This window comes from Trichechus manatus, unplaced genomic scaffold, assembly GCF_000243295.1.
Source record: "Trichechus manatus latirostris isolate Lorelei unplaced genomic scaffold, TriManLat1.0 scaffold00047, whole genome shotgun sequence".
In the NCBI taxonomy this organism is placed as follows: Eukaryota; Metazoa; Chordata; class Mammalia; order Sirenia; family Trichechidae; genus Trichechus; species Trichechus manatus.
In genome coordinates this window covers 5,435,538-5,460,132 of record NW_004443983.1, presented here as the reverse complement: position 1 = coordinate 5,460,132, position 24,595 = coordinate 5,435,538, and the positions used below count along the sequence as shown (strand labels likewise).

General features: G+C 36.6%; 1 protein-coding gene across 7 annotated transcripts in view; it reads left to right on the top strand.

Moving 5' to 3' along the window:
* Positions 1-23,727, top strand: part of COMMD10 (COMM domain containing 10) — a 216,060-nt gene extending 192,333 nt beyond the window's left edge. For 3 of the 7 annotated variants that reach the window (XM_004376972.2, XM_023731948.1, XM_023731949.1), the window contains exons 6-7: positions 21,835-21,894; positions 22,627-23,724. In XM_004376972.2, coding sequence (XP_004377029.1) covers positions 21,835-21,894; positions 22,627-22,665 — 99 coding nt within the window. In that variant the 3' untranslated portion in view covers positions 22,666-23,724. Of the gene's footprint in view, positions 1-7,791; positions 7,866-21,834; positions 22,584-22,626 lie in introns of those variants that run through there. The other 4 variants (XM_023731945.1, XM_023731947.1, XM_023731944.1 and 1 more) reach the window with 4 other exon arrangements.
* Positions 23,728-24,595: the final 868 nt, after the last annotated feature.

Here is a 24,595-nt window from a genome sequence, read left to right as displayed (position 1 = left end):
CAGTGCTGTTAGAGTTTCTTTTATGTATTTTGGAGCCCTGTCATTGGGTGTGTAAATATTTATTATAGTTATGTCCTCCTGGTGTATTGACCCTTTAATCATTATATAATGTCCTTACTTATTCTTTGCGGTAGATTTTACTTTAAAGTCTATTTTGTCAGAGATTAGTATTGCCACTTCTGCTCTTTTTTGAGTGTTGTTTGCTTGATATATTTTTGCCATCCTTTGAGTTTTAGTTTGTGTCTTTAAGTCTAAGGTGTATCTCTTGTAGGCAGCATATAGACGGATCCTGTTTTTTTTTCCAATGTGTCACTCTCTGTCCCTTTATTGGTGCATTTAGTCTGTTTACATTCAGCGTAATTACTAATAGATATGAGTTTACTGCTGTCATTTTGATGTCTTTTTTTGTGTGTTGTTCACAGTTTCTTTGTTCCACTTAATTTTCCGTGCTGAGTCATTTTTCTTTATGTATTTTCTTTTCATCTTTTTCATTGTTATTGATTTTTTGTTTGCTGAGTCTTTATATTTTCCTAGTTTTTTATTTTGACTTGTAGGATTTTTAGTTTCCTTTGTGGTTACCTTAATATTTACCCCTATTTTTCTAAGTCTATACCAGTCTTTTATTTCTTTATATCACCTGGACTTCCTCTCCATTTGAAAAATATATGTCTACATTTTTTAAGTCCCTCTTTTTTGTTTTAATGTTGTCATCTTTTACATATTGACATCTGTTTACCTATTTTCAGTGTTTTAGCTTTGATTTCCTTTTGTGACTTCCCTGTCTGGGTTGATATCTGGTTGCTCTGTCCTGTGTTCTAATCTCGGGTTGTTATCTGATGTTACTAATTTTCTAACCAGAGGACTCTCTTTAGTATTTCTTGTAATTTTGGTTTGGTTTTTGCAAATTCCCTAAACTTTTGTTTATCTGGAAATGCCCTAATTTTGCCATTATATTTGACAGACAATTTAGCTGGATATATAATTCTTGGCTGGCAGTTTTTTTTCCTTCAAGGCTTTATATCTGTCATCCCTGCATGGTTTCTGCTCAGTAGTCCGAGCTTATTCTTATTGACCCTCCTTTGTAGATGACTTTTCATTTATCCCTAGCCACTCTTCAAATTCTCTCTTTATCTTTGGTTTTGGCAAGTTTGATTACAATATGTCTTGGTGAGTGTCTTTTGGTATCTACCTTATGTGGGGTTCAATGAGCATATTGGATAGATATCTTGTCATCTTTCACGAGATCAGGGAAGTTTTCTGCCAACAAATCTTCAACAATTCTCTCTGTATTTTCTATTATACCCCCTGTTCTGGTACTCCAGTCACTCGTAGGTTATTCTTCTTGATAGACTACCAGATAATTCTTAGGGTTTCTTCATTTTTTTAAAATCCTTTTATCTGATTTTTCCTCAAATAAGTTGCTGTCAAGTGCTTTATCTTCAGTCTCACTAATTCTGACTTCCGTTGCCTCAGTTCTGCTCCTATGACTTTCTATTGAGTTGTCTAATTCTGAAATTTTATTGTCAATCTTCTGGATTTCTGATTGCTCTTTCTCTATGGATTCTTGCAGCCTGTTAAATTTGTCATTATGCTCTTCTCTAATCTTTTCAATTTCCTGTATTGTATGGTCTGCATTTTGCTTAATTTCCTTCCTAATTTCTTGAAGAGTTCTGTATATTAATCTTTTGTATTCTGCCTGCAGTAATTCCAGGAAATTTTCCTCCTCTGGAAAATTTCTAGATTCTTTATTTCGGGAGCTTGCTGAAGCCATCATGGATTGCCTCTTTATGTAATCTGATATTGACTGTTGTCTCCGAGCCATCAATAAGTTATTATATTCATTTATTTTATGTTTTCTTACTGTGTCCTAGCTTCTTGTTTTGTTTTGTTATGCCCAAATAGGCTGCTTATATGAGCTGGTTTGATTATTGGCACCTTTGAAGCTCTAATGTACTGTCACCAAGTCATTAGATCTGTTACTAGGTATGTGAGCTCAGGAGCCCGCCCACTCCTCCTGTATGGATACAGCTCAGGTGCCCGGGTAGATAGCCACCAAGTGTGTGATGTAGGCTCTCACTTACAGCCCTAGACAGACATGGGTGTTTGGTGTAGACACAGGCATCTGGCTGCAGCAGGGGGACACACTCTTAGCAAGGCAGAGGGCTGTCGGCCGCCCCCAAGTGTCCAGGAGGAAGGCATGTCCCTGTTCCCTAGAGCAGGTAGGTGGTTGGGTTTTGCACCCAGACAATGAGCACCTAATGCTGTTGGCTGTGAGGACTGGGGGGCACCTCTTATTCATGGGCCTCTTTCGCGGGTGGCTATGTGGCATGGGTGGAGCCACCAGTCCTCAGGCCCCTGATGTGGGTAGGTGAAGACCCTGCTTAATGGGCAGAGCAGTGTCCAGTGTCAAGAACCTGCCACTTCACAGCTGCAACAGCTGAAGTTAGAGTTCCTTTATATGCCCTGCTGTACTGAGGTAATGAGGGCCTGCGCTGTTGAGATGGGCCCACACAAGTCTATACAGGAGGAAAGGCACTCAAAGTCCATGGATCCCTTATGCCTGTGCCTAGGGAAAGGAGCTGTGCCCACCCTGGGTTCCTGGCTTAGGGGAACCAGTAGTTTATTTTTTTCCCCTGTTTGTTAATTTGTTCACTCTCCAAGGCAGGGAGAAAGGCTCTGGGCGTGTGATGGATCCTACTTCCGGCCCAGGGGACTCGGCAATGACTGAAGCTGGTCGGGGACCCAGTGCAGAGCAGGGAGCAGGGAAGTAAATGGGAGAGAGGTTTTTTCCCTAGAAGGGGTGTTTTTTTTATCCACGTGGTAAGCCATACACAAGTACTTATCTTTCGCCAATGAGGGTTGCTTCTCACTGGTTCTGGGTGGCCGTGTAGAGACTTTGGTGCTGGGTCTCTCCCGGTGTGGAAAACACTCCTCCGAAGCATGGCTGCTTGCCTGCCTCACCGCTCACCCCCGAGCTGATCGGGGCTGAAGGGCTCAGGCTCTCACCGGGTCAGGTCTGGCAACTCCTTGCTGCTTCCGAACCATCTCTCCCTCCCCCTGCCACTCAGTCCGGTTCCTCAACTCTGCCTTTGATGTTCAGGGCTCCCAGATTGTCATATATAATCGAATCACTTGTTTTTTTGGGTCTTTGTTGTAAGAGGGTCCACCGGAAGCATCTGACTAATCTTTCTTCTTGACCCCATCTCCTGAATGATTTCTTATATTATAAATTATGTATTTTTAATTTTAGGGTTATCCCTTTTATCTTTTTCTAAAACTGCTATTTAAATACCATATTGATTATTTTTCAGAAATTTTGTTAAAAAGTAGGCTGGCACCAGTTTATGGAAATCTTTAACTTCTAAGCAAAAGAGATAGAACTTTAACTGTTGGTAATGGAGGAGATAGTGACCATTTTTACTAGAAGAGCAACCTGATAAAAGTGGCATTTTAGAAAAGTAAATTTGACATTTGTATCTATAATGATTTAAAGAATGAAGAGGTTGACAAAAAGTAATTTAAGCAAATTCAGCATTCCAGTTGTTGCAAAGTAAGTACTTAGATCAGGTCATGGCAAGGGGAATAGGAAGAAAAGGGACAGGGGTGCTTCTTTACATAGTCATCTTGGGAATCATTCCCAAATAAGTTAGGGTATATTACCAACCCTATTTAATGCATTTTGTGTACTTAAAAACCTATCTTAAGTCTAGTTTTTCCTGAATAAATATAAGCACTCTCCATGAACTAGGTTAATATTTCAAAGGAAGACCAAACTTGGAACCTGACCAGCAGTATAGTTTTTACTTCTAAACCACACGTGTGGAAGGTCATCTTTTAAGACGTACATCAGTGTGCTCTGTTAGTAATAATACTGGTTTCAGCGTAGTCTGGCCCAACTAGGAGGAGCTTGTGGCTGTGTGGAAGAGTTCTGATTTGCAGCATAGCCCTTGGCTTCTTCCACAAGTTTCTGCAAACTTTTATTATTTAAATGTCTAAAAGGCAAAACTCTTAAACCATTATTTCATCCCACCTTATATAACATTACTCCATTACAAGCATTCTATTTTTACAAAATCATTGACTTTTTCCAACTCCGTGACACAAGTGAATAATTTTTTCACAACTATTTGGGTAAGTCCCACCAACCTTTCAATTTTATATTTGCTAACTAAGGCCTGATTTGAAAGTAAAAATTACTTGTAATCACTTTGGGGTTAAACAGATTTAACCTGTTCCCATATTGTATTCCAGTCATCTGTGGAATAATCTATGTCTTAATTCTCTATACCATTAATCTTTGATTTTGAAGCAGGCCTCTGTGACCTGTAATCAAAAAGCAGTATGTTTAATAGATGCTGTCATTGTTCTGTCATTTTTTTCCCCTGTTTAGGATAGGAAATGTCTTTGAAACCTTTGTTTATTTTCCAGCACTTTAAAAGAATTCTGTAAAGTCAATTTCAAGCTCAAAATTATTATTGAGAACTTCTTAACAGGATATTTAAATGTTTGTTTTATTAACTTGGCCTAGGTCACAAAACTCATTAATATTAATGACTAGACTAGAGACAATTTAGCCCCTCTAATCATCAACAGATACAAAACATTAAACTAAATTGTGTAGTTTTGTTATACTCTGAGTCATTCCAGGCAAAGACCACATATAATAGGCAAAAGCTGAACAATCCAGTTGTAGTATTTTTAATCCAAACCTTTGGCTTCTCACTTCTTTATGTAGATAAGCTGGCATTTTAAAGCTGACACTCAGATTTTTTATTGACTTGTTATTAATATCTGACTCATTAAAACAAAATACTTGGAACTAACCATAGTCATCATTCACAAAAGCATTCATGATTAATAAACTACAGAAAGGAGCCAAAACTTGGGGTGGAATTTACTTTTTTTAAAGTATCAATCTTAAAATTGTATTAGCTTTCTTTTAAAGAAGTTTACATGATATTAGTCGTACTCATGTTTGTAAAAGATGACCTGCTAAGAGATGTTTTCGTATTTATTCCAAAGCTACTATCTAACAGCCTCTACAACTGTCATCAGCCTTTCCTATAAAACAGCAATGCATTAGATAGTGGTGAAGAGGGCCTGAAATTTCAACCTTGAGATGAGCAATTACACTGTATTAAATGTGGCTAATTTTACTTACATTCCAGTTACATGTAAACATCAGTCCTTTTTAACTGGCAGTGGTGAACATAATGTGGAATATGAATGCTTCTTAGGTCACTTTTGGTAAACAGAATAATTTGAGATACTTGTCTACAGTAGGGATTGGCAATTGTTTTTTTCTGTAAAGAACCAAATAGTAAATATTTTAAGTTTCTGGGCTATACAGTTCTGCTGTTATAACATGAAAGCAGACATAGACAGTATATAAATGAATGAGTGTAGCTTTGTTCCAATAAACTTTCATTTACAAAAACTGACAGCAGGCCAGATTTGGCTTGCAGATATAGTTTGCTGATCCCTGGTCTATATTCACTTAACTTCCTCACCTTATACCCACCCCCTCCAGCCCACTGGAGTTGGCTTCTCCCCACCACTCCACCAAAAATGGCTTTTGTCGAATTCAGTAACATTCTCCTTGTCATTGAATCTAAAATAAAAACTTATCAGTCCTTGTTTCAGTTGTTTTCTTAGGAGCCTTTAGCAAAAATCACTTTTTTTTCTTAAAACTCTCTTTCTATGATAGCACTTACCTAGTTTTTATCTACCTCTCAAGGCCCTCCTCAGTTTTGTTTTTGTTTTTGTTATTACAAAACTCCATGTCTATTGCTTGTATTTTAAATATTGGTGTTCATTAGGGATCTGTTCTTGGTCTTCTCTACTTAGTCTCCCTACGCAGTATTTTATGCACCTATGGCTTGAATTCCTACCTTTTCCCTCTTTCCTGAGTACTGTCAAATATTTATCTATAGCCCAGATACCTAACCTGGATACTGACCTTGTATATCAAATGGCCTACTGGTCTTTTTCATTTGAGTATCCAAAGATGTTTCAAAATCAACATGTCTTAAACTGAACTCATAATTCCTACCCTGTGTTCCTTCCCCAGGATTGCCCCTACACCATCCGATCTCAGTGAATGGCTCTGTCCATCTTTCAGTTGCCCAAGCCAGATACCGGTACTTCATCTTTGATTCCTAATTCTCTTTCTTTAACCCCATCGCATCTTTCCCATTGAAAAAAATCACTGAGTTTTATAGATTCTACCTCCTAAATAGCTCTTAAATCCATTTATTTCTTTTAATTTTCTACTGCTTCTACACTAGTTCAGGTCATCATTGTCTCTAATTTAGATTGCTGCTACAGTGACCTGTTCTTTCCTTTCATGTTCTCTTTTGCTGGTAAGAATATCCCCCTGCCTCACTCCATTCCCGGTAATTCATCTTAGATTAGCTCAGATTCACTTCCACTAGAAATCCTTTCTTGCCTCCACATTCTGGGTCTAGTGCTTATTCTTCATGCCCTAATCTTAGCCTATTAGAATGCTTATTTTTTTTTATAGTTGCTGTTTACTTCTCTCTGTTGGACTTCAGGCTCAAAGAAAGCAAGGATTGTATGCATTGTCTTTGTTGCTGCTATAACCCCAACACCTCAGTCCTGCATGTCTTTAGGACTTTGGATCCCAAGTGTTGGGAGTGGAATAGGAGGCTTTCTGTTATTACACTGCAGGTTAACAGTGGATTTTCAGGTGCACATTATATTATAAATTCAGTGCCCTTCAAACCATGAAGCAAATGCTGAACTTGCTCATCTTATTTGCAGAAACAAGCTTCCAATTAGCTGATAAGAAGTGTAAATTGTAACTAAATTGTGAAATTAATACTCATTTAGATGCACATATTGGTCATCTTTTTCTTGAAGACTGACATGACAGCACAAGATAGAAAAAATTAAGCTAGCATATGTTTTTAATTACCTTTTTCTTACACTGTGAATTACATTAGGTTATTTAATTAGGATACCAAATACATAGTAACTCTTGAAAGTACACACACATCATCCAGATATCTAAGATGACAATAAAGTGATTTTATGAACAAAAGAGAAACCCAAATTTGGTTATTGAGCTCATAGTCTTTAACACATGTTTTGAGAAGTTAAATAATGCAGCTGTTGCAAATTGGTAATGATAATGCTTCCATAGTCAGATAAGTATTTAATATTTAAAATAAGAATAATATATAATCTCCAGAAAAACATAGCATCACCTATAACATTTATTACAGCAAAAGCTTCATTTTGTACCTGTCAGCACTCTAAAATGAGTTCCCACTATGTTTAAGGAAGTTCATGTAATCATATTCACAGCCTCTTATCTTACTGATTATATTCAGCAACCATAGCTAAATATTTCAGTTACCAAAGCTGAAAATTATAATGACATATCAGCACATACTTAATAAATTACACTTAATGAATACTGTGGCAAGTACATTTTGATTGGCTCCAAGTTTGTGATCTGCTCATGCATAAAAGCCAAAACCCAAACCAATCGCTGTCAAGTCGATTCCAACTCACAGCAGCCCCACGGTACAGAGTAAAACTGCCCCATAGGGTTTCCAAGACTGTAAATCTTTATGGAAGCTGACTGCCACATCTTTTTCCTATGGAGCAACTGGTGGGTTCGAACCACTGACCTTCTGGTTAGCAGCTGAGTGCTTAACCACTGTGCCACCAAGGTTTCTGCTCATGTGTAGCACATGGTATTTTTAAGAAGGAGTAAAATATGGTGATGACATGACTACCAAACATATTATTTTGTCTACACAGGAGCAAGCTAATGTTTTAGCCATAATGAAAAAGGCATATATGGATAAGGATTAAAGTCCTAATCACCAAAATAGGTAATACCTCTGATTAAACATTTTCGTGGAAATATTTCATGCGTACTCTTATACGCATACTCTTATACGATAGTTATATTGAATAAAGGTTTCTGACCAAAAAATGATTTGTTGTCATGTTGACAGCTGAAACTGTTGTGTTTTTTCACTAAATATGTATAAAACCTCAAATTTTCTGTTTTTATCAGTTTGGAGGATGAGGGGGGCAGGTCCTTCAAGTGTGAGAAGCCATTTTTCAAGCTGACTAGGGAATCAGTATTTAGGGTTTAATTGCTGTACTATTTAGCCTAAAACATATTTTCTGAGTAAACGAGTTATGAGAGCTACAAGATTACCATCATCAATGAGGTCAAATACTGTAGTATAATTGGAAAATATTGTCATCAGGTAGAAAAAATCCACTTATTATGATGTTCTCCATATATAGTACTTTTTTCTCTATAGGGGAAAAAAGCCAGAGAAAAGGATATTTAAATTTAATATCCTCCTTGTCTTAAAATTAAGCTGAATAAAGATGTATTAAGTACTATGATCAGGGACCATACTAGGCTATTGGGCTATAATAAAGAAAGTGAAACATAGATAGCCTCAGCCTTTGAGGAGCCTACTGTCTGTGCTACATCTGATGTAATTCCATATAGTGTAGTAGGTAAGGGCAATGATAGTGATATGCATAGGGTGCTTTGGTGACAACTGAACTGAACCTTAAAACCAAAATGAAATGACTGGTGGGTGTGTGTGTGCATGTATGAATGCAGTTGGAAGCACTGCTGGGAGAACACAGGGAACAGCATGAACAAAGACCCCCAAGGGCAGTATATGGTACACTACTGGTACTTCAGTACTACTGGAGCATGCAGTGCATTAAGAGGGTGCTGGAAAATGAGGCTGTAGAAGGAATCGTGGGCCAGATTTTGGAAATTTTGCATGCCATTAGCTTGGAATTTGCTTTTGCTGTTTATATACTGCTTGTGTTTTTAAATGGATAATAAGCATTTTGTCACACTATTTACTTTTCAAAGACTGGTAAAAGAAAAGTTATAATTTAGTTGATTAAACCTAGGGAAAATGCCTTTTGTGGCTTATGTTTCATGTATTTGTTGCAGTTGTCCTTTTGTAGCTTTTATTTAACTTTGATATAAGTTCAGGATTTTCAGTTTGTCTGTTGTTCTCTTCAGAGAACAGGGCCATTCCTGTAAGTTTTTGGAGGCTGCTGAACTGGGCCATGTTTTAATGAAGAGCTTTTGGAATCACAAGGCTTCAAGGAACAACAAAAGTCAGCTAGCTCCGTATTCAAGTTAAAGTGATTTCTCTTGCCCTATTTCTGTATGGTGTGGTATATTCACTGGCCTAATGTTGTTTGTTTGTTTGGAATTAGAATTTTAAACTTGGCTATGGTTGTATGTTAACTTTTGTAAAATTTTCACAGTGGCAGTTTTTTTGTTTTGTTTAATGTAACCAAGGCAAAGAGATTTGGTTATATTTTTTTCTGAATATTTTTGAGCAGTTGAAGACTTACACCTCACATTATACTTATTATTTGACCACTTGGTACCTCATCAGCCATATTTATCAAAATATTTACCCTCAGTATAGCTTTGACCTATTTCTATCTAAAGCAAAAGAACAGAGGTAACCATGCAAATTCATGGGAGGAAATTTTTCCATAAGTTATCTTGATAGTCATACGCAAATGTTATTTTGTGTTGTGTTACCACAATAATGCAGTGGAAAGAACAGTGACTAGTCTTATTCTTGTACTTTATGTGAGTTATTTCATCTTTGCAGGCACCAGTTTCCTTACCTATTAAATAAGTGGGTTGAACTAGGTTTCTGTTGAAACTCTTAGTGACATTTTGTGGTTCTCTTAACTACCTCAGTTTAACAGTTTAATTTGCATATATAGCTGTGTCTTTCAACAGCTATCCTTTAGTAAAGCTGCCTCGCAGAAAAGTGGAAATTTGTTTTTTACCTCTGTCTAGAATGCTTTTGCCTACATCTTCTCATGCTGACACCCTTCGAATCAGAGCTGGTTTTAACATATATTACCCATTTCATTGCCAGGATTGATTCCATGGATCTGAAAGGTAGGCAGAGGGTCCCTTCCTCCCTTACTGTCCTACATTCTTGCCATTGTTGAAAGCTAAGTTGTAAACGGCAGCCTCCTACATAGAGAAGGGCTATTCTTTCGTCCGGAGTGTACTCCTCTCCATGACTTACTCATCTTTGTATCATGAGCCCTTAGCACAGTATCTCATACTCTTTCAATGTTTATTGAATTACTGAATACTACGGGTGACAGAAATGGCTAAAGCTTGTACAGCTGAGTATAGTTTCATGTCTTTTCTAATCTATGATGGAAGCTGAAATTATATCCCTAGTTTTTTGAACAAAAACGGTGAAGATAGTCAACAAATAATAATAGAGATAATGAAATATATTTATAATTATCTGTAACTATACATGACACAATGGTTGTAACAATGGGCTTAAGCATAACAACGATTGTGAGGATGGCGCAGGACCAGGGAGTGTTTCATTCTGTTGTACATAGGGTTGCTAAGAGTCGGAACCGACTCTACGGCACCTAACAACACATAACTATATGTATAGTTACAGATAATATAATCTATAGATGTAGTTATTTAGTAAAGGGTGCCTAATGATTTTTGTTTTATAATCTCATTCAGCAGGACTTGAAATATTATTTAAATTCTTATCTCTGCACTTCATTTCTACAACCAAAAAGGAAAGAAATTCCTTTACAAATAACTAGGAAGGTATTTTTAGATTCAGCTTGTACAAGAGAGATTAGTTTTTCTTTTACTAGAATCCTCTACCTCCTGATTTCCTAAGTGAAAGAATAATTGTATCATTTCTAATTTTGATATCCAACTTAAGTTTAAAAGCTAAGCTATGTAAATTTGGTTCAGTTCTTATCCAGTCAGCATCTGTATTATTTAGAGGATACTTCTGTTTGGATAATTTGTGAAGAGGTTAATAATGCATTTCTTTCTTGGAAAATTCCTGATTAATGGGAAAGCAGAGGACAGTGTCAGCTTCCATCAAGTCAGACCTCTCAAAAGACCTTACCAAATTCTGTTTCTATGGGAATTTACTAATGGGTATGTGCAACGTTATCCAGGCACTTGTAGACAGAATTACAAATTAAAAATAAAAATGAAGAGGTGGACAAAAACTTCCTTCTTCTTTTTTAAGAAATCGGCAGAATGTTAATCTTTGCACTTGCATTTTCATTTTGCAGTGTTTTCGGATCAGCAGGAAGTTTGGTATTAATACGAGGCCAGCTTAGATAATATAAGTAATGAATTTTCTAAGTGGGTTCTTGGTTGTTATCTTTTACGTATAAGGCAGAAGAAAGAGAGTAAATCTTCCAGTCTGTGTATCTTTAGTTAACAATATTAGTGACTCTAATGGGCTTTACTGGAAAATGGAAGATTGAAGTCATATTTAAGAATAAGCCACCCAGTTTTATTGCCTGTATATTAACTTACAGAAGTATTTTGATTCATGTAATAAATTTCCACCATACAGTTCAAAATACCATGCTGAGAACATTTGTGAACCTGATTATAATCAACATTTATTGAACACCTTCCTTCCCTATTAGAGTTCCTTAGGACTTAGCCCCAGGCTGTCCTCTCCTCTCATGCTGCACTCTTTTCCTGGGCAGTTTCATCCACTTTTTTGGTTTTAAATATCATCAGTATATTAGTGACTCCCAAATGTATATCTCTTTCATGAATCACTTTTCTGGCTTTCTAGACCTATTTCATATATTTTCAGAGCTCTCTCACAGACATACCAAACTGTGCCTGAAACAGTACTTTTGATTATCCCCTTCTTCAAATCTGCTTCTCTGATGTTTTCAATCTCAGTTGAATCCATACAGTTGCTCTTGATAGAAACTTAGGAGTTATTCTTGATTCCTTCTCCTCCTTCCTTCACCCTTCCTCTCTACCCCGACTCAAATCAGTCACCAAGTGCTGGCTGTCTCTTTTCTACCTCTAAAGCGTATCTCAAAATTTTTCACTTTTTTCTATTGTTGCATCACATTAGATCAAACCTACTACTTAACTCTTGCCTAAAGTAATGCCTAAACTCTATTCTTGCCTAAACTCCTGTTTTTTCATATCCAATTTGACCAGTTCTAATCCTTTTCCAAATAAAAGCCAAAGTGAATTGTTAAATATGTACATGTAATTGTAAATGTGTAAATATAATTATATCACTCTATACTTAAAACTCTCCAGTGGCTTTCTATTGCTCTTAGAATAGAGAACTCTTCTATCCATCCCAGAATGGAGGCCTAAACTGATGGCTGATGGAGGAATAAGCATACAAAATGTACTACTCTGAGTAACTTCTCTGTATGCCTCATGGTCTTGCTTTCATTCTGCATCCTCTATCATCTTTTCATCAAAACCTTAACTACTATTATGTCAGCATGTTTTCTTAAATGGTGCTGAAAAGGGCTGCCTCTGGAGAATGTTTTCAGAGGAGCCATTCTTTATATTGCTCCCTTCCTGTTAAACATTTTTCTTCTCCACCCTCCACCCTTACCATGCACCATCCACACTGGTCTTTCCCTTGTCTATCAAAAGGACCAAGCTCGTTTTCACCTCAGAGTCTTTATTCATTCTCTTACCTCTGCTTGGAATTTTGTTTGCTCTAAAATCCCTCTCCTTCCCTCTGCTCCATTCCTCCGTTCATCTGACTAAATTTACCCATGTTATACTTTAAATATTACCCCTTTTTGGAATAAAGTAACATTCTGTATTTTTTTTCCCTTGTGGCTTTTAAGACAATTTTAATTATAGTCTGGTAATCATTAGTTCCCTACCATCATTCCAAACTCCAGACTCTGAGTGCCTGAAGGCCAGGACTACCCATGTCCCAAATACCTATCAAAATGCATGATTCAGAGTAGGGTTTCTATAACTATGTGCTGAATGAATGAATGAACTTAGTGAATGAATGAACAAATGAACTTACTTTGTGAAACTGTGCTAGCTCAGTGGGGATATCAGATAGAATAATCAGCACAGTTCCTGACAGTAAGGCATGCAGAAAAAAGCATATTTATTGCAAACATATAACCCTGTTCTTAGATGCTTTTCTTTCAGTTATCTTCCATGTTTGTTTCCTCACCTCTTTTAAGTCTTAACTCAGATGTCACACCTCCTGACATTGACTCTTCCTATCCTTGCTTTATTTTTCTTCTTAGGACTTGTCACAAGCAAACATTTCTACATGTATAAATAAGTTATGTGATAATAATAATGTATTATTTGATATTACACAACTTGTTTGTTGTTTGTCTCCTTCAACTAGAATATAGGTGATTTTTGTCTCTGTTGCTCATTGCTGTATATCCAGTGCCTAGAACAGGCCTGATAGACATTAATATTTATTGAATAAAAATGAATGAATGTAACACATAACAGTACCATCATTTTTTATTTTTATTTTATTGCTATTTTATTAGGGAAATGTAACACATGTATAAAAAAGAGCATAATGATTTATCACAAAGACAATATCTTTTACCCACCTCCCAGGTCAATAAATAAATTATTGCCAGCACCTCAGAGTCTCTGTTGTGCCTCCTCCCCATCGCTTCCTCTTCTCTCCATTCACTCAAAGGTGATCATTATTCTGACATTTCTGGTAATATCATCATTGTTTTTCTTTATAGTTTTATCGACTAAGTATTTGTCTCTAAACCTTTGTTTTTAGTTTTTGTTTTTTAATCTCCATATAAATGAAATCAATCAGTATGTGTTCTTCTGTGTCTGCCTTCTGACATTCAACATTGTTTGTGAAACCCATGCAAGATGTTTCATTTAGCTTTAGTGCTGTCAATAAGTTGTACACCTGTAAAAAGTTGAATTGGCAAAAGTTCTGTTATAGATATATTTACAACAATGACAAAAAAAATAGTTGCTGAGGCTATTTATGTGTAACCTCATGGGATTTGATTCCTTGGTTTGGAGGTTTAGGGTCATGGTTCATGGGACATCCCAGTTAATTGGCCTGATAACATGTTTAGTGGTTTTGTTCTACCTCCGAGTACCAGGCTGTTTTGATTACAGTAGCCTTTATAATATGTTTTAAAATTAGGAAATGTGAGCCCTCCTACTTTGTTCTTCTCTTTGAACATTGCTATTCGGGGCTCCTTGCCATTCCGTATAAAGGTGAGGATTGGTTTTTGTATTTCTGTAAAGAAGGCTGTTGGAATTTTGATTGGGATTGTGTTGTATCTATAGATCACTTTGGGTAGTATTGACATCTTATCAATATTAAGTCTTCCAATCCCTGAACATGGAATATCTTTCCATTTATTTTTCTTTAATCTCTTTCAGCAGAGATTTATAGGAATTCTTCATGCATTCTGGATAGGAGTCTTTGTGGCTAGCCTTTTCACTCTTTTAATGGTGTATTTTGATGAATGGAAGTTGGGAATTTTGAAGTATTTTCATTTATCAGTCCTTTCCTTTATAGTTAGTACTTTTTATGCCCTTTTAAGATGTCTTTCTATACCTTGAGGTCATGGAGTTATTCGTCTATATTTTCTTTTAGAAGCTTTTTGTTTTGTTTTACCTTTTCCGTTTAGAACTACAAATCACCTAAAAAACAGAGACCCTGGTGGCGTAGTGGTTAAGAGCTGCAGCTGCTAACCAAAAGGTTTGCAGTTCGAATCCACCAGGCGCTCCTTGGAAACCCTATGGGGCAGTTCTACTCTGTCCAATAGGGTTGCTATGAGTTGGAATCGACTCAATGGCAACAGGTTTTGTTTTTGTTTTTTTTCTTTTGAGGTAAAACAGAGGCAGGAAAATGTGGGGTACTTGGGAGACAAGTGAGTACACCAGTTTGGTTGGAGCAGAGAGTATTGGTGGGTCTTGTGGGAAGTAAAACTAGAAAGTTATCACAAAAGGACAAACACTGTATGAACTCATTTATATAAAAAGATAAGAACAGGCAAATGTATAGAGATCAGAGTTTCTTAGTGGTTACCAGGGGCGGGAGGTTAGGTTTAGAGAGATGGAAAAATCGCACTGATTAAGGGTAGGGTTGCACAGCCGATTAATGTAATGGCTGTCAGTAAGTTGTACACCTGTAAAAAGTTGAATTGGCAAAAGTTCTGTGATAAATATACTTATAACAATGACAAAAACCAAACAAAAACAGAGTAGCTGCTGAGGCTGCTTATGTGTAACTAAACACCTCTTGGGATTTGGCTCCCTGGTTTGGAGGTTTAGGGCCATGGTTTGATGGGATATCCCAGTAAATTGACGTTATAACATGTTCAGTGCTTCTGTTCTACCTCCTACTTCATTGTGTAGTATCTGGGGTCTTAAAAGCTTGCAAGCGACCATCCAAAGTACAACAATTGGTCTCTCTTTGCCTGGAGCAACAGAGGAAGAAGGAGAGTCAGGAACAGGAGGGGGATATGGATGTGTGGCTAATGCCTGCATGAACAACTGCCTCCTTTGTCATGAGACCAGAAGAACTGGATGGTGCCCAGCTACCGTAACTGAACATTTTGATCAAAGATCACATAAAAGAATCCTGGTCAGAAGGGGGGAAATGCAGAACAGAATTTCAGATACTCACAGACTCCAGACTTTCTGGAGCCATGGAGAATGAACCCCTGAAACTATTGCCCTAAGCTTCTCTTTAAACCAAAAATATCTCCTGAAGTCTTCTTAAAACCAAACAATGTTGTTGTTGTTAGGTGCTGTTGATTCCGACTCATACCAAACCTATGTAAAACAGAACAAAACACTGTGTGGTCCTGCACCATCCTCACAATCATTGTTATGCTTGAGCACATTGTTGCAACCACTGTATCAATCCATCTTGTTGAGGGTCTTCCTCTTTTTCTCTGACCCTCTACTTTACCAAGCATGATGTCCTTCTCTATGGACTGGCCCCTCCTGTCCAAAGTATGTGAGACAGTCTCACCATCCTGCTTCTAGGGAGCATTCTGGCTGTACTTCTTCCAAGACAGATTTGTTCGTTCGTCTGGCAGTACATGGTATATTCAATATTCTTCGCCAGCACCATAACCAAACAATAATTTAGCTTAACTAGTAAACAATATCTGCCTTGAGCATCGTGCTCTTTTCAGATCTCTCTATACGGGATCAAATTGACAACAGCAACTTGAAAGATTAGATAGGAACCTTAGGGGGCATTATGTTAACGGGGGAGGAGGAACTTGGAAAATGAGGGTGAGAACTTCTGCACAACTTGAAGAATGTAATCTTTGTCACTAAATTGTATATATAGAAATTGTTGAATTGGTGTATGTTCTCTCTGTATATATTCTCAACAACAAAAATAATTTTTTTTTAAAAAGACAAATAAAACCTAGTAAGTTAGATTAGGTAAGACTGTGTAGAACCAAGAATAAAAGACTAAGAAAAATGATGTTCTACTTTATTGTCACATGAGCAGGTGTCGTTTGCAATAGCTTTCAAAACATCTTACAACATCTTACATATAGGTACTTTTGTTTCAAGAGGGACCATGCAATAGTATGGATTAACTCAGTACAAAATCCATTACCTCTGCTACAAAAACAACCACCCTGTCTACCTCTAACAAAACATAAACCTTATTTACCGAATTCATTTTTATGTTTTAAAAAATTCTTCATTTGTGTGGAAGAATATGTATAGCAATATCTTGATCTGTCATCAAATTACTTCTTTTTTACAGAATCTGATAAATACTTCCCATGAGTTGTCCTGGATTATTATTCTGTATTCATTGATAACTCCTGTTAAACAAACAAGCAACACAAAGCCATCCCAGAAATAATTTGAGTTACTTATCTAGTCATTATATTTCTTTGGAAGATAATACAGACCCTCTTGTAGAATTATCAGCCAGATCAGTTTCTTTCAAATCTTTGAACTTAAAATCTAGTTTACATTGTAAGAAAATACCCATTGTATCTGATTCCTGGAAGATTGGGGATATAGTGTTGTCATAACTTTTTTTCTAAATGCTTGACTTTTAAAAAAGCAAGGAACAGTATCATCTAAATGTGTGTGTATGTGTATGAAGAAAATATATGCATATATTTAGAAGTATATACCTTTGTTTCACTGAATGATTAGAATTATGTAGTTCAAGTTGAAGATAGTTATGGTATATGGTTGACAAGATGAGGATACATTTTGCTAACTTACATCTATAGTTTTATGCCAGCCCCCTTTCCTTTTTACCGTCTTCTCTCTCTGGTACCAATGGTCCTCCTGTGCATATCTACACATGCAAGCTCCATTTGTACACTTCCATAAAATAGCTACCCTCGGCCTAGGGGTGTGCACATTGCTTTCAGTTTGCTACTGGAAGAATGAATCCAGAGCAGAGGCCTATAAGTGAACTCTGGACTGTTCAGAAAGGTAATTCTAAGGTCCTAGCTATTTTTTGAAAGATCTTCAGAAGTAAGTGATAATATCTAGACTTCCTTATGGAGCATTTTTTGACCCTTATACCATTTAACCGAAGAGGTAATGTTTGAATTTGTATTAGATTTGACCCAATTTTATACGTAGTTTATAGTTAATTTGTTTTGTTAATACCGATTAGCATTTGACTGCAGATCAAAGACTTAAAAGACATTATTAAGGTAGAGCTTCTTAAAAAAAAAATCATACTAAGAATTCAAATTTTGGAAAGTTTAAAAATAATCTTCTCCTGAATTCCACTTTTCCCCTCAAGCTCCTGTTTACAATAGTCCCTGTGGTAATGAAAAGTTTGTGAATGGCTACTGAAAATAGGTTGTAGGGGGAGGGGGCAATAAATTCAAATCTAAAGGAGATTTAGAATGTTTGAATTCTTTATTTGTATGAACTAAGAGGAATGTAGGTGGTGAGATTGTAAGTAGTTTAGTTAATCTTTATTTCTTACCCAACTATCCTGAAGGAAGTTGCCTCAGTAGTAATATTCCTTTTAGAGTAGTTACATTGAAGGTCAAGAGGTTAATTTTCCCTTTTATTGAGATGGCAGAAGATGTCGTAGCTGAGGGAATTAGTAACTTAGAGGGGAAAGAAACTTTCTCAATAGTTAAGAGACCTGAGATTTTTAATCTCTTTTCTCCAGTCATATCAGCCACATTGTTTGATTTTTAAGCCAGGAATTTACATGACGGGAAAATGTTAAATGACAATTTGAACTTTAAAATACTCATTTAGAGTAGTGAAGCATTAAATAGTGGTTTGATAAGGTTATTATTTCTACACAGTGAAAACAGAAGTATTTTATAAATAGTCTTTTTAAATGTCATGGAGTTCTTTTTCTTATTTCACTGTTGTTTTATTTTTAAGAGTTAGTTTTCTTGAATTCTTAAAGTCTCAAAAAAGAGTGACATTGTTATTTAAGTAATACAGTGAAACCTGTGACAGCCGAAACTTGACAGGACTGCCTTTTTTTTCCGAGTCTTGTAAGTTTTTCGCCTTTGACAGGGGGCAGTCTCACCACTCTTCTATCACTCATTTTAGTGGAAAATATTTGAGTTTTCCTTCTCTGACAGGTTTCTACCTTATACAGGTTCTGGCTTTTGCAGTTTTTACTGTAATTGCTAAGCTGTCAAGTCAGTTGATTTTCATAATTAACTTTATAAAATGTTATTATTGACTTAATTTTTGAGGCTCCCTATTGACTGAAGTCTGAAGAATGCAAATGCTGGAATAAAATTTAAGCGAATCGTCACATCTTCTTGCTGTTCTTAGCACTAGCAAACAATTACAAAGTGAATGAAGATATGACTAGTTTTGTGTTGTTATTCTTAAGATAAAGGAAGTCGTAATTCAAGGCAGAGCACTATCAGCTTTACTAGTGAGGTGAAAAGTCAGCAGTCCTCTGAGGGAGGAGGCCAGCAAACCAGTGAGAAACTGGTTAATCAAAATGGATACCAATTAAACTCACTGGCCAGCAATTACTGAGAAGTTACAGATATGCCAGGCAGTATGCTAAATGTTTCACACATGTTATTTCATATAACAATTTCATGATATAGGCCATTTTACAAGTGAGATATGACATTTGTAGATATTATATAATCTACTCTCATTCTGGAAAGTGGTACAGCTAAGATTTGTACCCAGATCTGCCTGATTTCAGCTTCTGTGCTCATGGTCTCTCTATTCCACTGAATTTTTTTCTTGCTAACCATATTTTTCTCTTCTCATGTGTACAGAGTCATTTTTAAAGGGAAAACAATTTTAACATACATAATTGATTCATACATATGATATTAGTAACCTAACAGTCTAATAGTATTGCAAAATTCTCAAGAGGGAATTTTTATTAGCCTTCACCTCCCTTTTTCTTGGTCTCTCCTGTCCAAGAACAGAGTAACTGATAAAACATTTCACAATAAGATATTAGTGCTTCCCTATGTTACCTGCTACATCTGTGTGTATTCTTTCTTCCTTAAGAGAACTACTGTAGGGGAGAGAGAGTGAAAGTAGTAGAGCAATAAATGGAATAAGAAAGGTAACACGTTTCAGTATACATTGGCCTCTGAATAAACATAAATTCTCAGATTCTGAGGATATACTCTTTACACATAGACATGAAACAGCTCTCCCACGTTCTCCATGGTCTCCAAGTCATTGTGGGTTGACTGGGAAAGGACAATGATAATAGCATCTAATAATTATGCTTATTGTGGTTGTTGTTAGGTGCCAGTGAGTCAGTTCCAACTCATAGTGACCGTTTAAGTTCTTTGTGTGTTTTATCTCGGGTATCAGCTTTTTTCCTTCTTGGGCTAAGTAGTCCAGTAAAACATGACACTTAAATTACACATACACACACACACACACACACACACAGACACACACACACACACACGTAGTGTATATGTACATATCTCTGTGGGGTAAAGAACCTAGTTTCACCCTAAGTACGGTGGCCTTCATCCTTGGAGATATAAAGGAGCCCTGGTGGCACAATAGTTAAGCACTTGAAAGATCAGTGGTTTGAACCCACCACCCACTCAGCAGGGGTAAAGACCTGGTGATCTGCTCCTGTAAAAATTACAGCCTAGGAAACCCCATGGGGCAGTTCTACTCTGTCACGTGGGATCACTGCGAGTTGAAATCTACTTGATGGCACCTAATAACAACATATACACCAAAGGAGTCCTGGAGGCCCGGTGGTTAAGTGCTTGGCTGCTAACCAAAAGATCAGCAGTTTGAACTCACCAGCCGCTCTGCAGTGGAAAAGACCTGGTGATCTGTTCTTGTAAAGATTATAGCCTAGGAAACACTATGGGGCAGTTTTACTCTGTCCTTAGGGTCGCTATGAGTCAGAATTGACTCGACAGCACACAACCCCAGAACTTGGGGGTAAACCTAGGCCTATTATCCCCTTTAACTGTTGGGAAGAAGTATAATACTACTAGATGACACCGGTTAAACTTTTTGAGGTTAATGGTAAATGCCAATTAGGCAACTAATTTTTCTAATACAGTTTGAAAACATCATAATTTTATGTCATTCCTAAAGAATTAAAAGCAGTTATGCTTCCTCACTTGTTTTTATCTGTTTGCTCTTTCTGCACTAATTTTTAAGCTTAAGTACTTAGGTGGGCCTGTAAGAGAAAATGAAATGTGGAATTTGACCCTGTGTGCTTAGACTTCATGCAGAGGGATGTGCCATACCTGAACATAGTCCCCATTGACCCCCCTGGAGTTAGCAGAGATAACTTGCTTTGGAATGTTGGCTTTGTAAAGAAAAACAGAAATCATTAAAATGGATCAAACATGCAAAATAAATGAATGTAGAAACTGAGAATAGAATTAATAGTATGTTAGAAATGATCACAAGCAATTAAGTGCATGAATCAGTGCCTGATTTGCAGCACCTTTTCACTTCTTCAGTTCACAGTGCCCATTTCATGTCATGTGAGTACTGACAGCAAGGTCAGAGCAGTTGGCACATTCTTGGCATTCTCTCTTCATTACCTTTTACTTCCCCAAAGGGACCTTGAACAAAATTAATATGTTTGAGCAATCTTCAGCAACTAGTTTGGTGTTTTCTCAGTTTACAGGGTCAACCAAAAGCATGTTTGGTTTGGTTTGGTTTGGTTTACTGTTGCACTTTATTATGTTGTTGTTGGGTGCCATAGAGTTGATTCCAACTCATAGCAATGCCACAGGACAGAGTAGAACTGCCCCATAGGGTTTTTCTTGGCTGTAATTTTTACAGAAGTAGATCGCCCCAGAGCCTCTGGGTAGTTTAAACCACCAATCTTTTGGTTAGCAGCTGAGCGCTTAATTGTTGCACCACCACCATACGTACATACACAATCTTACTCACCATCTGTAGCATCCATAAAGATTTCTGTAACAAATGTGAGGTGAAAAGATGGAGAATGTTTAATTCCCGGCTTTGAAGCTGTTGTGTTGTTAACTTCTGCTGAGTCTGTACATTAAAGAAGGTAACAATCTCAACATGTTAAGATCATAACTGTTAGATTAATGCTTGGAGACAGTAGCTGTGCTGATGTGAGGCATTAATGGCTGGATGAGTTCAATCAGATATGCTGCCTCCAGTGTCTTTGTGTAATGGTATTTACTAGATTTCAAAAGACTGCTGAGAAAGATGAAATATAATCTCATGTATTATCTCATCTTGGAAAAAGTAGATAATGAAATCACTCTCTTGCTGGCATATATTTTATTAACCTTTGTGGAGTCAACTTAAAGAACAGATGTCCCTGTAGAGTTGAAATCTTCTGCTAACGTGGAGCGTTATTAAGTGCATTGTGAGTTCTAGGAATATTGAAGTTGAGGAGAGCAGGTAAGCTTTGAAACAACTCAGAAAGTAACATTATGGCATATTCTGATGCTAGCTAGAGAGAAAACAATGCAGTGTAAATTCTATGTGACTAAATTTTTTTTCTTTTTTTTCTTTGTTTCTTGCAGAGCCTGCGGAAAGTTCTTATGGAATTCAGTCACAAGGAGTTGTTTGATTTCTATAACAAGGTCTGTATTTTAAAAATAATTTTCTGATATGTGAGTTCTTTCATAATGTTTCTTTTATGTTATAAATTCTTATTTTTAAATGTCCTATTAAGAAGCTAAGTTCTTTAAACTTCTCTTATAAACATCTTATGTTTTACAGTAGGAAGCATAACTGAGGTGAAGAAAATCTAACAAACTAAAGCAAGAAGAAAATGGAAGTGGCTTTAATTAAAGCAATAGGATTGTGGCTTTCATGTAAAGCATTAAGTAATGAACTATGTGATACCTGGCCAATCTGACATTTTAGATATGAGCAGCATTAAATACTTTAATTTCTGGGCCCAAGGGTAAAGAGAAAGATGGAAAGGAAGATGCCAGGCCTTTAAAGGTTTCTCTTGAGCCTATTTTATGTTATACGTATTTCATAATCCAGTACAATCTACCCTCCTCTACCACTTTTAAAATCTTACCATGTAATGTAACTTAAAATGAAACAGCTGGGTGTATTTAAAACAATAGTATTTGGAAAACTTCCTTCTTTACAAATGTGAAAACTTAAATTGCAAGCATGAATTCTAGTATCTTCACATAAAAGGAAAAATATTCAAAGTTATATTTTTATTGCCATGTGAATGAACTGAATATACATAGTTACCAATCCCATTCTTTCCCTTCTGTTTGCATGTTTCTAAACAGCATTTCATATGAATTTCTCTCCCTTCACCAGCTTTCTGTCTTTGTCTTTGTTAATAGCTAGAGACCATACAAGCACAGCTGGATTCCCTTACCTGATGTTTTCGAAGACTGGTTTCTCCATCACGTTCCTGCCACCTGACTATTTTGCATTGAAGACAGATTGCCAGGTTGTGTTTTTTAAAGGATTCGGTGGCTTGCTTCCTGTAAATTACATTGCTTATTGCTTTATAGACAAATAACAGCCAAGGGAGATCATTGTTAAAGAATACTGAGATTCTAATATGCTTTTTCTAGTTCCGTGAGCTAGCAGCAATTTTTGAGGACAGTTTTACGAGAAATAAAAGTGAATACCATGTTGTTTTTACTTTGGTTTTGTTGCTTTATTGCCTGACCCGTTGAATTTTTACATGCTTGATGACACCATATGTTATCAAGTTGAGTCCATGGATACAAGGTATAATGTGTACCTTAGCAAAATATAGAATTTCAGTAATTAGTAAAAAGTAAAAAAGCAGCCAGCCACGTGCAATCAAGTACATTATGATATTTTTCCTTGAATATAATGAGTATAGTTTGCTTGCAAAATAATATAGGAAGTAAATTTAAAATAGAGCTAAGAGTATTTAATCATTTGATTTCAGCGTGAGTTTTTCTGTCCATTTTAACTTTTTCTCTGAGTTTAATGATTTAATAACAGTCTAGCTTTTTGTGTGCTTATCTTTATAGTGCAAATTAATAATGATTCACTTGATTGTGTGGGAGACATTCAGATCATGAATAAAAAGTTATCATGAGTGCTAAATGGACATTCTTGAAGTTTCTAAACAGATAACCCTTTACATTCTTTTTCTGTAAATACATTCACTGGTTTCACTCAATAAAATTTTTATGTTTTAAGACTGGTTAAATTGAAGTTCACAAGAATCTTACAGTATCAGTTGATTTTTTTTATGAATGAAGTATCTGTCCTAAACTGTTTCCAGAGAGAGAGAGAAATTGATTCAGAATGACGTGCTTCAAATGTAGAACTTTGTTTTTAGAAATGCCCTGTAATTAAACAGCCATTGAAATGGATTCACATTCCTTATATATAAGGTATATGGGTAATAGCATGTTAAATATCTCCCAAATAAATGTTCAATTTGTGGAATCTATGCTTATATGTATGTTTGGACCCTGGTGGCATAGTGGTTAAGAGCTCAGCTGCTAACCAAAAGGTCGGCAGTTCAAATCCACCAGTTGCTCCTTGGAAACCCTATGGGGCAGTTCTACTCTGTCCCGTAGGGTCACTGTGAGCCAGAGCCAACTCGACAGCACCTAACAACAGCAACAATGAACATTTTGGTAAATATTCTTTATGTATATATAAACGTATACCATTCACATTGAATTTGCTCGGCCTTCCTGACAGTGACCATATGGATAGGTAGAAGTTTTTGTTGGTTTAATGGCCAGACTTAACTCCCAGTATAGGGATGTAAATTAAATATGCTCGTTAGAAATGAAGTTTTCTAAAAGTAGCTCATTCTACTCTTCCTGAAAGAACCGCTTTTATACTTTTTAAGAGTATAAACTAAAAACCAAACCTGTTGTTGTCAAGTTTATTCCAACTCATAGCAACCCTATAGGACAGAGCAGAAGTGCCCCATAGGGTTTCCAAGGAGCAGCTGCTGGATTTGAACTGCTGACCTTGTGGTTAGCAGCCGAGCTCTTAACGCACTGCGCTACCAGGGCTTCTTTAAGAGTATATCTAAACCTAAGCAGAAATGTGATAAGTAGTGGTGTCACTAGGGTTGGTGTCACCCAGTGCAGTAACTCAAGGAGTCAGACCCCCTCTCCCCCTGCCCCATGGACCTCTTCCTGTACCAGACCATACAGAATCTTTAGTAATGTTTTTTGTACTAACACTGCTCGTAAATCGTAATTTCCATACATCACTCCTTCTTTTCCTTTAATTATTACTTCATTCTCAAAAAAGTTATTGATATAGGTTCACAAATACTAATTACCACAATATTGTAGCTAA